The 19,954-nt window shown below is 47.2% G+C and overlaps 1 protein-coding gene across 1 annotated transcript in view; it reads left to right on the top strand.

The window, feature by feature from the left end:
* LOC119098006 (uncharacterized) overlaps nucleotides 1-19,954 on the top strand; it is a 56,759-nt gene that overhangs the window by 15,128 nt on the left and 21,677 nt on the right. Inside the window, exons 7-10 of the mRNA XM_037220937.1 lie at nucleotides 16,160-16,459; nucleotides 16,651-16,881; nucleotides 18,215-18,283; nucleotides 18,404-18,553. Of these exons, the coding sequence (XP_037076832.1) occupies nucleotides 16,160-16,459; nucleotides 16,651-16,881; nucleotides 18,215-18,283; nucleotides 18,404-18,553 (750 nt within the window). The remainder of the gene's footprint in view (nucleotides 1-16,159; nucleotides 16,460-16,650; nucleotides 16,882-18,214; nucleotides 18,284-18,403; nucleotides 18,554-19,954) is intronic.

Raw genomic sequence — 19,954 nt, 5'->3', positions numbered from 1 at the left:
TTTGAAGCCTTTTAATGGCAATCGCTGAGCTACTTTCAGACCTGTGCATCTCAGTGCATACTTTTCATAAGACAGTGCTGTTGCTGCCATTCGACCGATTACTTTTTGTGAATTTAATGACACACGTGGTTTCTGTTGAGCATAACCTGACTTTTGACATGCTGAGGGCAGCTTTAGCAATCGGCGTTTTGACCGCGTTAAGCTGCCCTGAGTTTTACAATGCTTCTTACACAAGTGTAGCTTACCCAATGACTTGAAATGAGCAAAAGAATATGTTAAATTGCAATGCCTTTTTAAATACACCTATTTAAGTCTAGCTGTGTAGTACAGTATGCGGAGGATCTAAAGTTTTTTCTTTAACCTAAAAGCTCTAAGGCTCTCCCTGCTGGCCTACAGCTGATACTTGAGAAAACTGGTTGGTAACAGGTTACGGGAAAGTCTGTATTGTTCGCTGCACTGCATCTGTTAGGCTCAAACTACGAGCTTGCTACCAGGCTATTTCTACCTATTTTTCATACTATGATGCCTACGCATATATATATATATATATATATATATATATATATATATATATATATATATATATATATGTATATATATTATATACATATGTATATAATATCGGCAAGGCAACGAGGCAACTGTAACTGTAAGGCAACAAGGCAACTGTAAGGCAACGAGCCAGAACGGAATCAGATCTTTCATTTTGCAAGCCGTTTGAGTCATGAGCCGCATTATTCAACGCAAGTGATGAGTCGGAACTGAGAGGAGTAAAAAAGAAATGAAACGGCTATGACTCAATCAGCTTAATTGGATCAGACAGTAATAATATTCCTCGGAGAAAACCAAGAGAATGGAGGTATAGATGGGTTGATGGGTTGAGCAGAAGACTTCTGCCATTGTAAAAATAAAGACTTGCTGCCGAAATATCGACCCATCTTTCTCTCCATTCTCCTGTTTTTTTTCTCCGGGGAATAAGGCTATTACTCCTGTCTTGTCTGTGTGAATAATGCACCTCGTTCATGTACTGAACAATTTGCTTAAATGGATCACAAAATTTGTGAATGAGTCATGAGCCGGCTAAAAAACCGAGTCGAACGCAAGTCTGCTTATAACTTGGTGCACACAATGACATTAATACCCACTCAATCACTACATAGTTTTAATGCAAGCGGACCCGGCTGATCTGACCCAGCCTGAAACGTCAGAGATGGGCGATGCAAAGTCGTGAAGACCCTCAAGGGCAAGTCGGCGTAAAAATAGGTGTTATCGGATATCAATGGTTTGCACTACGTTTGTGACCTCTTGTCTGCCGACGTTGCTGACTTAGATGGCCTCAAATTTTCTTTTTGAAATAAGATCGATCATGAGATATTCTAAGAGCTGATTTTGAATTTGGCATCCATGCCGTACCGTTGCACTTCACCCATGCTCATGTCATGGCAACCAAAAGCTCTAAATCCACTGGTATCGCATCAAAAACGCAACAGAAGAAAACAGACCGTCGATTTCAGACCACTGAATTGTTTAGATCCTAACACTTTTTGTTGTTATATGCCGCCATGGTGATGGACCACTCGACGTTTTGGCGAGCTGAAGAGATCTTCGGTAAAAGATAGTCCGCAAAAACAGCGATCGGGAAGCAGCTATATCAGTTTGAAGGATAGATTTTCGGATGCACCAGGAACGAGGCAAATGCTCAGTGTTGGCTTGTCGCCGTGGGAAGGTACGCTCTTTGTCGGACTGTTCTCTGGCATCGCATGGCAGCAGAAAGTTTGGTAACTAGAATGATCCGATGATTGTCATACACGGTTTTAGTTGTTCTATTGTCTGTGTGGGACGGTTGTAATGGAATAAGAGCCCTCTGTTAGGCTTTGAAATTAATATGAGTGAGTGAAAAGGATGTGTAAAAGATGCCAGATTCGACATCAGCGCGTCCAAAGTCCCTGTGACCTGCTTCACCTTAAGCTCATCCGCGACCATCTGAGGTGGGTTACCTTTGCTGATCTTGGAAAGATTACGAGCGTGGTGGAGACCACTGATATAATCTATTTAATAGGCTCTTTATACACCTACTGTGTTTCCAACCTACCTCCTGAGCGTGACTTGCTTACACAAATGCGCGACTTGAGGTCGCCCTTTCGGGCGGTCACGAGCCATATCATGCCATGTCAGCTCCGGACAGGCTAAGTCAGGTCAACAGAACACGGCGTATCATTGTAGTGGACACCTTTGGCGTTGTGTTTACCAATAACAATGACCAAAACGTTCGTATGAAGTCGATATTTATGTGTCCTATGCCTTAGGGACTTATACTAAATTTGCTTTGCGTTGCTTTACTTGGGACGAGACCTGAAACCACGAATTATTCCGCAACTTGTGTCTGACTCACATTATGCAAATGACATGTCCATACTGGCCTGAGATTTTTGTAAAACTCCGAACAGACAGTCGTGGTCAAAACCCCAAGTGTTTAAAAACCCCATGGTGATAACACAAATAAACATCGTCAAAATGTAAAAAACTAGCAACTATTCCGCCAGCATTTCTGCTAGTGCTTTTCTGCTAGTGCATTTCAGCTAGTGCTACGCTACAGCTAGTGCAATGTAGTGGTGTTTTAGCAAGTTCATTTATACAGAAGCACGGCTAGTGCTAGTTTAATACGAGGTTTGATGGGTTCTTAGACGACGGATGTACGATAGTTGTCCGGCATGCAAGGCCGTTCAAGGATAAGTCACGATTAAGTTTTTAATCATGCCTTCTGGAAAAGCTTCATTTTTCATTCGTCGTTGAATCCCACCCAACAATGTCGTAATCGTTCAAATATTTGTGGTCACCGGTCCATAATGTATTGTATGTTACCAACACCATGGACATTGTGTGGCTGATAGCACTACATATGGTAACAAAGTCATCGAACGAACACAGCACATATCGTAGCATGTAATAGGCACTGCCAGAGATCATGCTGTAAGCGGTCGGTGTCAACAGCATTAAGGGATCATACGGGCGGGGAAGCTGCGTTACAGCCAAATCGGTCAGTAATTGACCAGTTAGATATTTCGGATTTCTCTGAGCTGTATTATTACATTAAAAACAGCTATATTGGGAGGCAAAAGCGAGAAGGGCAAAACCAGTCCTGTCCTATTGGTCAAAATGTGGTGAGATATAATTGGTGCAAGGTCAGTCCAGGGGTGATAAATCCTTCTGATATACTGGACATGACCGGTACCAAAAACCGATACTTTTGCCAGCCAATTGGTGGCGAAACTGTGAAAATGAAAACAAATCATAGCAGACCAGACCATATTGCAACAGACCATCCCAGCTATACGAAACTCAAAGCTTAGTATTGGTCTTAACTCGCTAACGCTTACAGCGTGAGTATGTGTGAAGCAAATGTCGAGGCGACGTTTCGTTGTATGCGTAAGATGGGCCACAGGGCGTGCCCAAACATGGTAATTCTAATCAGGATAGTTTTGGCAGAGAACAGAAAGATGCTGCAAACTAGACCATATCAGTGCCGACGTCACAGACCAGAGGTGACACGATGTTTTTCCGAGGCTCTCAGATCAGTGCTTTTCACAGACGTTTTTGGCCAACATTCACTTCACGTACTTAACAGCATCAAATACCACATAGCTAGGCTTATAACTAGTCGTGGGAGTCGTACCTGGCCACAGCATCTTTCGACGAACGTGATCAGTCGGCCACGCAGCGTTTTAAAGCGTCGTGCCAGTGGAGGCAGATCGATTAAAAGCGTCGCGCCAGCGGAGGCAGGTCGTTTAAAAGGGTCGCGCCAGCGGAGGCAGATCGTTTTAAAGCGTCGTGCCAGTGGAGGCAGATCGTTTTAAAGCGTCGCGCCAGCGGAGGCAGATCGATTAAAAGCGTCGCGCCAGTGGAGACAGATCGTTTAAAAGCGTCGCGCCAGTGGAGGCAGATCGATTCGAATGCTTGCCATGCGGTAATGAACTGGATTCAATGCGAGGCTGTGAGCTGCTGCTGCTCGTGCTTAAGTCGTGAGAGGCTAATTGGCTAGAAGAACATAGCTTATCATCAGCTTTTTATTGTGCTGTTCGGCTTTGCTGAGCATGCGCGGTGGAGTGTGTCCTTAGTAATAGTGTTAAAAAGCCCCGCCACCCTAGGAGGCTTGTTGTTCGTGGATATCTGAGCGGTAGCTTTAGAGGGAAACAGAAGGCGTTGGAGCGACACACGTCAAGGATTCATCTTGGGCTTCCTGCTGCTGAGAGGGACATCAGCTATGAGCTAAGATGCCGAGTATCTCTGTTGTATGCTTCTCTCACTGCCCACCGCACTGCATATTTTATGAACTGCGCTGTTGACAGGTGTGGGATAAAACGTTTGTGATTGACATTTTATTGTATATAGTGCTGAATGAAGGCAGTAAAGGTGTTCATAAATTATTTTGCATCGCCCGATGCCAATATCAAATTCCGTTGATTGAGATCGTTTTAGGAAGTGCGAGTGCTGCGCCGGTCATGATTAAGCAAAGACAGTGTCGGTCGTTAACGCTTCCAGTTGATCTCGCGATGACTTCACGTGGCCAAAGGTCACATGAAGTAACTTGTGCGTTATTTTATTCAGATACTCGTAGAACTATGGTAATCGGTAGGTGTAGGGCTACAGCGATGCATTTTAACAAAAACAGTTAAGGGAGGGGGGATCGAGGGTCAGGAAGAAAACAGGCTGAGCCGGCGTGCAAAATGGAATTAAAACAGCTTTCTCCGGATTTGACCAATTTTCATTTAAGAGGTGGGAATGGGGGTGAAGCTTCTGATAAAGATGATAAATAAGAATAGGAAACTACATTTCTGGTCAGGAGGCATAATCTTCCACCACCCACACTGAAAAGAAAACTATACGACTCCAGGTTCGTTACTACCTTTATATGGATAATTTAATTTGTTAAGCTCAACCGTCATTCAGTGTCTGATGGCCAGAAAATGATGCTGCAGTGTAAATGAACTCCCGAAATGAAAGCCATTCATGTTCATGGTGCAAGGCATTTCCTTTGTTTTTGTTTTTATGATGCATCGCATTTAGGCAATTATATGGCAACGATTGCTGAACAATTTGGCTCCGGGTGACATTTTAAACCGTTCCAAATTTCGTCGGTGACAGAAAAGTTACCGGTTTCACCCCTGGGTCAGTCATGCATTCACATGAAGTCATTCATTGATGCATGATGAATGCGAATACTAGTCGTTTTGTTGACTAGCTCACATCTGTATCACCGGCGCCATTTCCACTACCTGTCATTACATTAGCGGTTGTTTAGGACTAGCTACAACTTACTAACTGAAGTGAAACTAGCGTCATTGTCGCTATCTGCAATGTAGGGGATTCGTTTAGAAGTCGTGGGCTTCGTCACCGACAACAAGAGGTGAGAGGAAGGGGAGTGGTAACCTCCTGCCATTGCCAAGGTTAACATTGCGCCGGAGGGGATTGAAACACCCGGAAACATCGGACGTCGCCAGCCCTTTTCCGAGTGGCTGATAATCCCATGCTACGGCTATCATGATGGCTACGCCCTGTTCGCAGTGTAGTGAGGTGACTGGCGTTTCAGACACCATGTACTTAGAGGCCAATATCAACAGCATCCGTCTTGTGTACATCACGTGGAAGTGCGTTGTATTACGCTGAAGTGCGCACCTCTTCTGCCGAGATGTGCGGGTCAGAGTGGGAGCGCCGCATGCTTATTGTCCCAGCCAACTGGCCATGATCCACCACCTTGACCTTAAGAAGGGGCAAGTCATCCACGGACGCAGCGGGATGGTCAGCCCGCTCCCCGAACCGGACCGCGTTGTGGTGTCTGCGAATCACTGGACGGCTCGCTGCGTGCAGCCATAGCGGGCTTCCCTGAAAACACTCGGTAAACATATGTGGCATCTGTGAAAACTTAACTCCAGGGCCTCGCAAGGCATAGATGGTGGTTTGAACGAAAAGGTGTGTTAAAACGGTCTGTCCAAGAAATCCCGCGTAGCACGCGCCCAGGTGCACGTGACCTTGCTGGGCACTGGTGTCAAGCTGCTTGACAGTCTGATCTTGGCCTAAGTGAGACGTTAAGTTGTGTATTGAAAAACTAGTTTTACCACAGAGCCGCGCCAATAATGATTGGTGCGACTCTGCTGCAGCATATTTAGCTTCTGATTACCACTGATCCACGCCTGACTACTCCTGACTTCAAACAAACGGACGAAAAGTGCTGTTCTTTCTGATGATGGGCCACATGCATTTTGGGGCATTTGACATCATTTCCACCACTGATCATCACGCGCAGCATAGCTTCCGGACAAGTGTGGAGTTGGGGCTTTACGGCGCTCTCGGCTGCAAAAGCTACGTGGCGTCGCCTGCCTCTCAACTTGGCAGGAGGGACAGGCACCGTTGGGAATCGGACCCCGTACCTCTGGTTCCTCTGACGCGCAGCTCAATCACTTCGCCATCGATACCTATCCCTGTCACTTAACTACCGGCACGTTCGCACTGACCTAACGGTATGCTCACGTGTTATATTACAGCCAGCTAGTCCGGAAAAATACTTAGGAAAATTGGAAAAATAAGTGAAGTTCTGTGCGGTATAAACATCAAAAACGTTTTCGGTTGGGGTCTTTTCAAACCCCAAATCCGTGTGACCCAATAAGTCAACATACACGACCCCGGAAACAGCGTAAGACACTCCAAGCAATTGTGAAGAGCCCAGAACCGAGGCGGAGTTCCTCCAGAAGGATCAACGTTGCCCTGGTCGATAATTCCTTGTTTTTGTAGGTTGCCGATAACAAATTGAAGGCTCAAGATAAAAACAGATGGCACCTGAGTGATCGGGGATGCCATGCACGAGTGAAAAAGTGTCTTTTCTGTTACCTACAAAATTTGGAACAGTCTGAATTGTCGCCTGGAGCTAATTGCATCGGAAACCATTGCAATTTCGTTATAAATGCGACCAAACACACAACATAAAGACAATTGAAGTGCACCGCGTGATATTATTAATATTTTCGTTTCGGAAGCTTCCTTTGCAATAAAGCACAGACTGGACACTGGGTCGTGCCAGCTTTAATCATGCGAACGAAACTGTTGACCTCCTGGCCAACGGAGCGGCAGTTTTGGACCAAGCTACCACCCGGTCGACCCGACCGGGCCGTAGGTGGTATCAGGTGCAACACTGTTGATCTGGCCCATGCCAGAGTCTGGGTGACCCGCGTCCCAATGCCGCGCCCGATGGCTTAACCTGACCAACCGGTGCTTATCATTGTCTCCCGTGAGTGAATGGATACGATTTAAATATGCGCACACGTTGGATTGGATGCTTCGTTTGATCATCAAATTATATTATCTTATGAAGCCGGCCGATATATTTTCTCAGAAACCTATATTTGGAGCTGCAACCGTTAACCACCCTTTCTGACAGGGGACGGGTAATACCTTCGCATCATGCGAAGGCTTTTAAGACAGATATTCCCAGCCCTTGAGATATGCACCACTCACCCACAATATTACCCGGAATCAATTCAGCACAGAACCATGTCCAAAAAGCACACTGAGGCTTGCTTAATTCATCATGTAACACGCTATTTAGTTGAGTGGAAATCACCCTACAAAAAACAACGTAGCCCTCGCATTGGTAGGGAGAATGCGCCAGTGTCCTAGAATTGCCGACTTTGGGTGTAAAGCAACACCCTATGAGGAGGAATTTTTCACTCCTTTTCCCCATATTTTATGTGAATTTTTCACTCCTGCCTAGCATTGCCTAATCGCCCATGCCAAACCCCTATTTCCCTTTCGGAGGTTTTCAGACGTCATCCATAACCGAGATCACTTGAAACCACCAGCCATAAACGAGGCTCTGCAGAACCTGGACACCTACGGCTATGTCCTGCCTCACCTACATCTGAATCATGTCTATGTATGCACAGGACAAGGGCGCCAGGTACCTCCAAGCCCAAGAACCTCAGCGACCCCAGCCGCTTGCACGCATGAAGTTTGGTTTGCTTACAAAATGCATCACAGTCTGCAGCAGTGCGCAAATGCAAGGTTTTCACGCATCCCCTATTTTTTGTCCTCACCACCACGCCACGAAAGCAGGGCCTGGTGCAAACAACAGCAAGGCCTGGTAGATAATTTTACTCCACGTATTTCTTTTTTCCCGAGGAAACTTGACCACTAAATTGCATCACTCCCGGAAATGCATGAGTGAAAAGTTCAAGAAACGTCTTCTTATTTAAGCTTACAATATGAATATCACCATTTGAGCATTTACATTAACAGATTTTAAGTCGAATCAGCTAATTACAAAATTTTGCGAGACAAGTACCAGCCTTTATATTTATTTAGGTACTTTTGTTTTTCTTAACATCATACGAGTGTGATGCAACTTTATTTTTCCTTCCTTTTCAGTCGTCTTTAAAAGTACCATCTGCCGCTTAAAATGTTGACCAATTTCTCCGCAAGATGCTCCAACTGCAAACTTGCACGCATTTCATACATAAATTGGATTAATTCACCAGCCGCCCAAGCATGTTTGATTACACCCAAGCGTAAACAATTCACAGGGATTGAAGGAGACAATTTGAAGCACGGAACTTATTTGTACCGCCATTTTTGCCCTCTTAAACCTTTGGTTAACCGCTTTCTTGGTTCATGGCGGTACTTAATAATGATAAATCCAAGCCTTTCGAGTGTCTGACTCACCAGGCAACCTGGCAATGCTATTAAGGCAAGGCAAGGCTGCCATATAGAGCCTTGGGACAGACCTGACGCAGGTAATACAGAAGTGTTTGATGGCGAAATTCTGCCCTCTGGAGATGTTTATCGTGCACACCTTTTACTTGCTTCGCATTTTAATCTCGAAGTTTGGTGGGCATGATTGAAACTTATATTTGGGGGGGGGGGGGGTGAGTCGGATGACTCTGTCTGCCAGCAGACCATACAAAATGTGCTGAATTTTTGTTTTGGGGGAGGGGGAAGAACCCGGTAAGTCTCCTGTGGACCAAGTAACTACTTACCTTACCTGCTTTCAACACATGGCTGGTAACCAGAGTTGACCATTTTCTATTTTAATGCGTCGAGTTTTGCCATAAGACAAATTTTGATACCACAAGCTTATTTTTCCATATTTTTGGTTATTTGCCCGAAATTTCTTAAAGTGGTCCCTTATGGCTGCTTTAACAACATGTTTTCTATAGTTGTCATGGTTTGCTGACCGGCAAATGACTGTACTGCTGATATACACTACATTTTTAACACAGAAATACTCTAAGCTGCATAGCAAGTATAATATGAGCTAAATATTGGTATGTTACAAACAGTCAGACCACCCAATTTAAAATGTGAAGCCAACATCTCAAACTTTGCCATTAAATATGAATAAATAAGCCCGAATGGATGCATTTGCTGCAGATGAAAAGGCAAGCAGCAGTACCGGCATCGTCGTCAAAAAGTTGTGATATTTTTGGAGAAGAGAGATTGCTTTGTGTAGCACGCCCATTATTTCCCTTGACATAGGTAAACCATGACAATCAAAATAAGTTGTTCAAAGTGATTTGAAGTGTTTTGATTTGTGTGTTATCAGCTTTGTTTGATGTCAACAAGCATACACAAATGAACTGAATAAAAATGCAAGTTGGAACCAGCCAAAAACTAGCTTTAAATATCATGTTTTTATCACGAGTGTTGCTGTCAACTGACATAGATGATGATAGATGATTGAGATAGATGATTGATGATAGACTGACATAGATGATTGAGATAATGTTCATCGTATGGGCTACTCTAAGTTAGGTTAAGTTGGTCAAGTGCATGGCAAGTGGCAATAGGAATTGTGCAAGAATCAGTAACTCACAACTGCTGCTGTGACACAAACAGGTCATACAGGATGAGATGATGTAAGACCTCTTTAGGTTAGGCATAGGCTACTTTCATGGAAATAAGCATTGGTATTTTGTAAGAAACAGTGGCAAAATGTTTGTTTTCTCTGACCCCATCTTAACAGATGCCAGAAGTATGTCTATTTTGTTTGACTTGGTGATGGGATATGTGTAGGAGTCCAAGGCTTTTTTGTTTAAGCACTTTATGCTTATTGAATTTTCTGTTGTTATTTTGTTATTGAATTCCTGTGCTTTGTTTTTTTCTTAAAAGTGTTGCGGAAGGGAATTGAAAAGTGCAGCATCTAATTATTGGTGTTAATAATTTGTTATGCTCATAATACTGTCATGAAATAGCTCTGCTTCAACACGCTCCCGGTTGGCCGGCTAGATGCCCTTTGTTCAGATGGTAGGGGGAGAGGGTCAATTTGACCCCCCCCCCCCCTCTGAGATCTCGGGAACTAAGAAAGCTAGAAACACCAAATTTACAGGGTGTCTTGACCTATACGTGAACTTACTTAGGTTAGGGTTTCAGCTTTCTAGGTCATGACTTTCAGGTCGAATAAGGCCAAACAAGGTCAAATTCCAGGTTGGTCTCCAAAGCGCCCCCAGAACCTAGACAACTGTCTCTAAGGAAAATTTAACAAGCCCATTTGAGGTCATTGACCTTGTTTGACCCTCTGAAGGTCATGGTGACCAAAATGATTCAAGACTGCTCTGCGTTTTGCATTTAAATACGCGACAAATATTATACTAGGCAGTATGTCCCCAAAATAAAACGTTCGACCCGGGTCATCTTAGATCAATGCCTGTTCTGACCTCTAAGAAGTAAACTGAAGATGTATAATGCGGTTCCTGCCGTCAATAAATTCGAAATGAGCACCAGAAACTATCCCATGCAGCAAGCCCTAGAGTAATTAATTAGGTTGATTTTCACCTTGGTCTGACCATCATACCTGACCTTAGGTCAACGTAATTTGCTCATTCAATATTTGTGGTGCCTAAAAAAGCATCTCAGAGATGTACGTCTTCGTCAAACACTCCGTTGTTGTATCAGATTGAAAGATTCCCTAGAAATAGCCTGCGCTGAAACTATGGGCTGAATTTGACCTGTCATAGGTCAGCGACCGTACAAGGTACATCTAAAATTTGTACGTCAAACGGTCCGCTATGCAATTTTCTACAGCTATGCAAAATTTGGCGCGGCTACGCCGCGTCGTTCAGAAACCATTCGGAAAAAGGCCTCGGGGGGGGGGGCAATTTGCCCCCCCCCCACCGGAGCGCGTGTTAATGTATTCTGTCCTCACTTAAATGGCCTAAGATGTTAAAAAACGAAATGGTTTTGTCAGGTTCCTGATATTACGTCCATGCCAACTTGAAATAGATGCCTTCGTTTGCTGAAGCATCAGTAACGAGCTCATAAGTTTCCATCTTTTTTTAATTGATTTTTTCACTCGCGCATGGCCTTTTTGCGATGAAATTTTTCACTCTCACCCTAGTTCAAAAACGATTCTAGCTCCCTGGAATGCGCTCTTCTCCCTAAGATTATTTCTGGTTACCTCTCCGGCATGCCGGGAATTCTCGCCTTAGTTTTCCCTAGTCTCTGAGGCTTCCATTGCGCGTGTTTTGACGTAAAACATCGTCTCGAGCATTCCTAGTTTCCGAGGAAGCGATGTTTTTGGGAATACTGCATAGTGATCATCGGACGGCGCGGGCAGCGAGCCCGCACTGTTAAATTAATTGAATCCTGCAACTAAAAAGTATGCTCAAAACGCATAAAACTACACACCACTGGACTCAAAAGTAGATACGGAACACATTTGTTTAAACATCGTTTCACTACAGGGCGTGGTCTCGTACATAGAAGCATGTGAAGCTGAAAAATATTTGATTTTCAGGGAAGTTGCACCCTTTTTATCCAGTAATGCGAAACGTCCTTACCAATCGCGAGATCTGGTTGAAGCCAATCTACTGTTTTCTTTTCGCGAGGCCCTATCTTCATTAGTCTCCAAACGCCATGGGGAGGAGTCGCACCGAGGTAAAGTGAGATTAGGTTGGGTTCGGTTAGGCTAGGTCAGGTAAGAGGTTAGGTTAAGTGAGATTAGGTTAGGTTAGGTTAGGTTAGGTTAGGTTAGGTTAGGTTAGATTAGGTTAGGTTAGGTTAGGTTTAGTGAGGCTAGATTAGGTCAGGTTAGGTTAGTGTCAAGATTGTCGCCTGCCGCGGTGTGGCGCTCGCGTAGTCGTTCTGCGGTTGACATTGTACGGGCGGTCGGAATGGTAGACGGGCGCAGTCCTCCGTGTATGGCACGGGTCCAGCTGTGCACGTGACACCAATGACCAGCTGATTCGGACACCTGATGCTAGGTAGCGGCGTTAGCTGTCGGCCGCTCCGGTAAGGGAAGCCGTAAGCGACCGCCGCGCAGTGACGAAGCTCCGCATCAGGTGTTCCAGGCGCTGTAACTAGGTGGTGCGCTTTTTTATCCTCAGACGATTTTCTGAAGCTGCCTGAATTTTTGGGCATAGACTGGTTACGAGGGAACCTGACGCAACATTTTTATTTCCAACCGGCTGAATGCTGTCCGGCGCAAGGCAAGGAAGATAAATGTGAGCAAAGCATACATTCACATAGCCATGTATTTCCATGATTCACAGGTACGCACAGCAGTATAAACAGCAAATGAAATGGACGGCCGATCAGTGTTCATCGCCGCAGTTGAGGGTTTCTTGGCACCGCCAACAGTCAACTTAGCTCGGATGATTGGTCACGACCAGAAGTCGGATGAAGTTGTATTCAATTTCAAATTGGAGACAGAACCTTCACGCTTTTATTTGAATTTGATATGCCCTTGTTTATAAGTGTTTTCTTGTTGTTAAATTAACGCGTGGAGTTGGATTTGTATAAAAGCATAGAAGGCAGAATTCCGACCGTCGATATAAGTCCAGCGCGACCTTGCTTGTGTTTTAAAATATCCTGGAAAAGTCCTCAGTAACAAAAAACCAGGTCACTACACAAGGGTTTAAGTAGGCACACGTTTTTGCCAACTGGTATGGTTTGCCACAGTTCTCCGTTTAAAAAAAGATAAGACAGTCATGTATTGTAGTAAGAATCCGAAGAGAAGTGAGATGTGCGATGGAAAAGCCGCTTCATTCTGGCGCGGGCCCATTGTAAGCCTTGGATCTCGGCTGTTCGAGGCACTCCGCACCGTTACCTCTCTGGAGTAGGTTCTGGGGGACCGGCCAGGGAGAGTGGGACTCTGCCGCCTTTACGGGGGCAGGGACCCTCTGTGGATTTCCAAATGCCTCCACACTGAAATTTGGCTTGAGTAGATTGTGAGACCAAGACAAATTTTCAGGGTAAATTTCCGGCTTAGAACTTAGAACTCAAAAGTAGCCTGCTAAAGTAGAGTGCTGTCCGAACAAGATAATAGTCGTAATATGCATGTACAGTGGGCATTTATTTTCCTTCCTCGTGCGCTGTGCTAGGGTTGCTCAGCGTTGAACACTAAGTGAACCTGCAATCCCATACCGTGTGGCAGGCGGAGCAAGTGAGCATGGAACTGAGCCACGATACTCTAATGTGGCCTTTTGGTGCAACGTGACATTAGCACGGTGACAGCTGGTGCGGCACGCCGGCCAACAGCGCAAGAACTTGACATTAGATTAGGTTAGTTTACGTTCGGTAAGCTTTATTTTAGATAAAATCCCGGGTAAATAAAACTTTCTGTCTCAGTTAGTTAATGACATTATTTGCTATTGGGGTGCTCAGCATAAAAACTCATCCACTGTCATTGCGCAGTCTGTACGGCGCGGCCGCGACGGCGCCCGATCAGAGTTTATGTGGCGTGTTCGTGATATCGCTCCACCGTAATTTTTATGCAGCAGTTTAGAGAATAAGTAATGGTATGCTGAAGCAAAAGTGTCTAGATCGTCAAGACACCGTATGTAGTTAGTCGTTTTGCCGATAGGCATTTACTTCAATCACGCCCACCTGCCGCACCGTAGATTTTGCAGACTGACCGGCTGATACAGTCTTAGTCAACGGAATCTAGTACGAAATTCATGCAAGCTTAATTTCAGAAGATGCACAATACATTTTTAAACGGCGTGTTGCCTTCATATAACTTTATATACAATATCATGACAATGTAGGCGTTTTGGCTCACAAGTGTTAGCCGGTCAGCTCGCCTAATCTGCAGTGCGGCAGGCAGTACGTGAGGCATAGGTCAGCGATACCCGCCATCTTAACCCAAGGCCGCTGATCCTCTCGGCAGCAGAAAACCCCGGATAAATTTTTGACATGTGTCGCTTCATCGTCCTCCGAGTAACTCGCAAGACACAGTTCAGGTATCCACAAACAACGAGCCTCCTAGATCGGCAGGGCTTTCTAACACTTCTACCAGGGACGCCCTCTATGATAGTTCCTGGGAGAGTCATACAGCAGCGCCTTCAAGAAACTGCCGATAAACTGCGTCCTTTAAGCCGGTGAGCTTCTCACGACACGAACACAACCAGCGGCAGCCCACAGCCCCGTACTGAACTCAACTCACAGCCGAGTGGCGAGCATTCGAAGCCATCTGTCTCAGATGACCCGACTGTAAACAACCAGCGGCAGCCCACGACCTCGTACTGAACTCAACTCACAGCCTAGTGGCGAGCATTCGAAGCCATCTGTCTCAGATGACCCGACTGTAAACAACCAGCGGCAGCCCACAGCCTCGTGCTGAACTCAACTCACAGCCGAGTGACGATCATTCAAAGTCATCTGTCTCAGATGACCCGACCGTAAACAACCAGCGGCAGCCCACAGCCTCGTACTGAACTCAACTCACAGCCGAGTGGCGAGCATTCGAAGCCATCTGTCTCTGATGACCCGACCGTAAACAACCAGCGGCAGCCCACAGCCCCGAACTGAACTCAACTCACAGCCTAGTGGCGAGCATTCGAATCCATCTGTCTCAGATGACCCGACTGTAAAACACTGCGCGGCGGACTGATCACGTTGGTCGCAAGGCGCTGAGGCCAGCTACGTTTCTTACGGCTGGTAATAAGGCTCGTTATTGAGTAGTTTGTACCGTTCATTACGTGAAGTGGATCTTGACTGAGAATTTGTGAAATGCGCTTGGCTAAGGGGCATTGAAAAAAACACAGTGTCACCACTAATTCGTGACATCAGCACTGATATCATGCAGGTTATAATATACTTATGTTACCTGCTAAAAACTGCCCTGATTAAAACTTCTATGTTTGAAAGCATTTTCGTTTAAATCCTGCCATTTCATCAGCCATGCAGCGATCATGGCCAAGGAAATACCATTGTCGGGTTGTTCACACCTGGGCGTTCGCAAGCACGATTTCCAGGCATAGCGTCCGTCAACTGGCTCTCAATCAATATTGTGCAAGGTACGATGGCGTAACCAAACAATGGCGTATTGAGAAGCATATTTACTCAACACAAAAATTATGTTGCTTAGTGCGGGTTTTCCACTTAAAAGTATAAAAATAGTTATAAGCGACCTTTTTCATCATATCTGACGTTTGTTTCAATATCTTAAAATGGCGAACATTCCCTTTAACTTTCGTAATATAGTATCAAGCAATGTTTAGGCTATGTTAGAATATCGCTTCGGTTAGAAATCACAAAACTGATTGATTTGTATTTACCATCTAAACAAAAGCATGAAGACCATGATACTCAGTACAATAAGACAGCATTCCTTTCAGAACAAAGCGGCATTGTTTATCATGCCAAGTCATCTAGGAAACGCGCGTGTCATGGTGTAGTAAAATATTTCAACGTGGTAGCCCGTTGTGTGTAAGGTAGAAGTAATGGGTTAACACGGAATGTAATAATGTCATCTTTTCTTTTTGATTAATACGGTGGTAAACACAATAGGCCAGTGATATTGAGCTCTGGCGCCTCATAGGCGCTGGATAATCCCGCAACGACGCTGTCGGACTGCTGTCACACACAGCACGCATTGAACTGAGAACGAAGGCTTCTGAAACACTCACTGCGTCTGATCCATACCGTGCGTGCTTTTACAAGCATCGTGTAATCGGTGCTGGACGGGGCTAATACGGTTTTATTTGTACACCTCTCACGTAATACGCCTTTTATTCGGAATACGTATGAACCGTTAAATCTAAGAATCAATGTCGTACAAGCCCAACATTCTGTCAACAGCGTGGTGGTGTCCGCGCATAAACGTGGAAAACTGCTGACGGCAACGGATGACTGTCCTCTTTGTCAATTTATAGCGAACGCACCTTCTCCCCAGGACCTCCTCTCTTGCATCAGCACTTACATGCTGAAGACCCTGTTTTTCTTCGAGCTGGAGTTGGACGCGCGCGTGGAGCACTGGAGTGTGGCGTCCGTCAGCAGACACGTGCTGCGGATCCTGGACGCGCTGGAACAGGCACTGCGCTACCGCAACCTGCGCAGCTACTTCTTCCCCGGCCACAACGTGATGCTTCGCAAGGAGTCGGCGCCGGAGGACTACGGTGTGGACGCCGCCATCTTGGAGAGGTTTCTGCGCTCGTTGCACGCGACTAGCCTTCGCGACGAGCCGGCCCCCGGGGTGAGAAGGGGAAGGTCGAGAGAGGTCAGCGAACTGTGTTGATCTGGGTGATACTCACCAATAACACTTTTTAAACGGTGCGTAATGTGATAATGATACTGGCTGGATGAGTCAGGTGTGCTTGGTTCCGGTGGTGTTAAGAGAGACTAGCCGAAAGCGCGAGAGACTAGCCTCCTGTGACCTGACCTCAGATGCCAGAGCGACGCTGGGTGCGCGCCCACCGGCGCAAGGTGCGCCAGGAGGAGCGGCTGATAGCAGCCTGGCTGCAGCTGCTGCACCAGCAGCAGCAGCACCAGCCGCCCGGACAGTTCAGCCCCCAGCAGATCAGCTACCTGGACGAACTGCTGCAGACGGTGGCGCGGTCTGGTGGCCGGCCGGTGACGCTGACGGACGCCGGTGCTGGCGATGGTGACGTGAACCTGGTGAGAGGCCTCTGGCCTCTGGAAACTTCGGGCTGCGGGCAGAGACGGGATGTACTGAAGGACCGGCGGTAGAAGGCGGCGCCGTTGTAATCAGAGTATGGCGACTGTAAGCGCGCTGGCAACTATCTTGCACTGTGTTCATCGACGAGCACACCCGGTCTTGATTCCGAAAACAATCATATACTCGGGTAGGCCAATTTGAAAAGCTGCACCGATAAAGTTTCTAACTTATTTGCTGCCAATCACGTGCGCTTAACGCTATGGTTTTACCCGTCTTCCGTATCCCCGTCAGCGGCCAATCGCATTTCAGTAACCGCCTGATGCTGTGTTCGCATGACAATTTTTACAGGGAGACGGAAGGGCACACATAGCCCCAAGCGATAACCTGCGCAGCTGCTCACATCATTATTTTGTTAAATGCGTCATACTTGTTGTCAGCTCTCGCTGATCCACTGACAACGCTTGCTTTTCCTACTTTCCATCCGGTCACACCGGGCATATTGTCAGAGCCAACAGGAGTCCGTGGCCATGCTCAACACGCAGCTGGTTGTCGTCATATTTGTAGACGATGAGCGGTGGTGCATCGATTGTAATCGATTATAGTTGTATCTATGCTGATTGTTCTTCACTTGTACCTGTACTTGATCGATTGTGCTTGCAACTATACCTGGATGTTTAAGATAATTTAAACGAAGATCTGAATCTTAGGTATGCATTTAGTTGCGTGAAGTAAGCCGATTTTAATCCCAAATTGAGCACCATGGGGCACAGATTGCACATTACACCTTTTCTCGTAACGTTATCTGACTGACTCACCTTCGACGGCGAGACAAAAACCGGGTATAGACGGACCATATGGTTACAGATAATCATGTTCGCGATGAATGCACTTAATGACTGATCATTTCGCCCTTTCCGGTGCATTTTGAAAGCCTGGTTTTCGTATCGGAGACCATGTATGTTTAAGCTGACCCTCGATGAAACTAGCTTTTACGCCATTTTTCTGTCATCTCACACTGGTTTGACGGCTGGTCTCGTGTTCCATCATCACTGCACCTCACGCATGGACTAAGTCCCGGACAAAAGAACTGCGTGCCTACGCAATTCTACATCACTTCTTGTAACAGGCCGGGTAAAGAATGGGTTTTCATCAGCTTTCGGTACGGAAGGCGGGGATGTGAGGCGAAATGAATAAGATTAATAAGACACGTTGATACAAATGTATAGGACCTATGCTTTGCCATTATCGCAAGACTCATAAGCGTGCAGGTCTGTGTATTTGGTCGAGGCGATCAACCGATGTCAGCGCCTGACAGGCGGCCTGTGCCGCCAGGTGGCGCCAGCGATGAGCCTGGCCGGCCGGCTGCTGTTCCCGCACGGTCTGGGCCTGACGCTGCCTCAGGCCTCGCGCGGCCTGGCGGCGGCGCTGCAGCTGGCGGCGGCCACGGCCGCGGCGCCGCCGGCCGACGCCGAGCCGGCAGGCCGCGCGCTGGTCCGCTCTCTGCGCGTGCTGGGCGCACAGACGGAAAACCAGCGGCTCGTCAGCCGCCTCCTGTTGCGGCTGCACCAGACGGCCGCGCTGAACGGCACGCAGCTGGCCGAGGAGCGCTCGCGGCGTGAGATGACGCAACTGAGGCAGATGGCGCAGTTCGCCGCCACCGTGTGTACTCAGGTCAGCCGGGCGGGGTGGACTGAAGGGAAGCTTAAGAACCGCGGCGTGGCCGCGACGTTGCCGCTCAGTTGCTCAGATGAGTAGGGTATGACTCCCCCAGTCTGTCATAAAAAGCTATGCCCCTGCTTGAAGCGCATTCCTTTCATCAGTGTTTGTTAGCATTTAAGCAATCATTTACCGTTCAGCCCTTTGCTTTCATAAATCTTAGTTACTTGAAATGTATATAGTAACTAATGCTGTACGCAATGGGAAGGAAATGAAAAGTGAGGCGTGAGGTGGTGTAGCAAATGTAGGCAATGAGGAGGGACTGAGGTATAGGCTCCATCGTCATTTCCTGTTTGCCAAGAGTTTTGATTTAAATAGCAGTAGACTTTGTGGTATGGTGATCCAACTGTCATTGTAAGTCAATACAAGATTAGCATTTGGCTCTCTCTGAGGACAATGTCGGCCATTTGCTGATGATAACACACCTACTGCAACAACCCTGCGTCGTTCAAGGGTCCACAGAGCCAAACAGGAGGTCATGTGTTAGCTACTGGCCCCGTGTCCGTCACAGGCTTTGTTTAAGGAGTGTAATGGGCTGGGTATGCAAACCGCCCTTCATGGCGTGGCGCCCTGCCATTGGTCGGCGTAGGAGGTGCGATCCGTGACCGGTCAGCGGGTGCCCTCGGGCACAGTCTGTACCGAGAGCCCGTCTGTGCCGCTGGCGACGGGGCAGGCTGTGTGCGTGCGTGATGGCGGACCTTTGGAACCGCGCCCCGGAGTTTGGCGACTGATCGGAATCGTTAACGTCGGTTGTGCGGCTATGGGAACGTTTTTTGTGGCCAATTACTTCCCGGCAGATGTGGCAGTGAAGCATCGCGCGAATTTCATCAGTGTGATGAGTTCGAGCACCTACGGATTGCTGGAAGACCTGGTGTCGCCGCGGAACCCCTCCGAGCTCAATTACACTGTCGGACCACTTTGAGCCGTAGAAATTAGTCTTAGTCCAATGATTCCGGTACCATTTGTGCTGTCGGGCAGGCGGTGAATCAGTGATTGATTCTGCGGCCCGGCTGCGCAAGCTGGCTGAGCACCGCTCGTTTCCAGCGAGCGTGTTTCAGGATAGCCAGCGGGACAGGCTTGTGTGCGGCGCTCGGGACACAGGTTGCAGACCCGTTTGCTGAGTCAGACAGGTCAGACTCTGGACACGGCGCTGACGGTGGCGCGCGCATTCGAGTCGGCAGAGGCTCAAGCGCTGGAGGTCGGCTGCTCCGCACTCATGGCCTCCAGCGAGGGACGGCTCGCGACCTCTGACGTCACGCGTCACGTGGTCGACCGGGTGGAAACGCCGCTGGCCGCCGGCCAATCGCGGGGCGATCTGATCTGGCGCGGCCGGGGCAGAGTGGACCCTTCCGGACA

The sequence above is a fragment of the Pollicipes pollicipes genome, unplaced genomic scaffold (assembly GCF_011947565.3).
Source record: "Pollicipes pollicipes isolate AB1234 unplaced genomic scaffold, Ppol_2.1 Scaffold_4740;HRSCAF=5597_pilon_pilon_pilon, whole genome shotgun sequence".
Taxonomy (NCBI): domain Eukaryota; kingdom Metazoa; phylum Arthropoda; class Thecostraca; order Pollicipedomorpha; family Pollicipedidae; genus Pollicipes; species Pollicipes pollicipes.
This window is presented reverse-complemented; position numbering and strand designations above follow the sequence as displayed.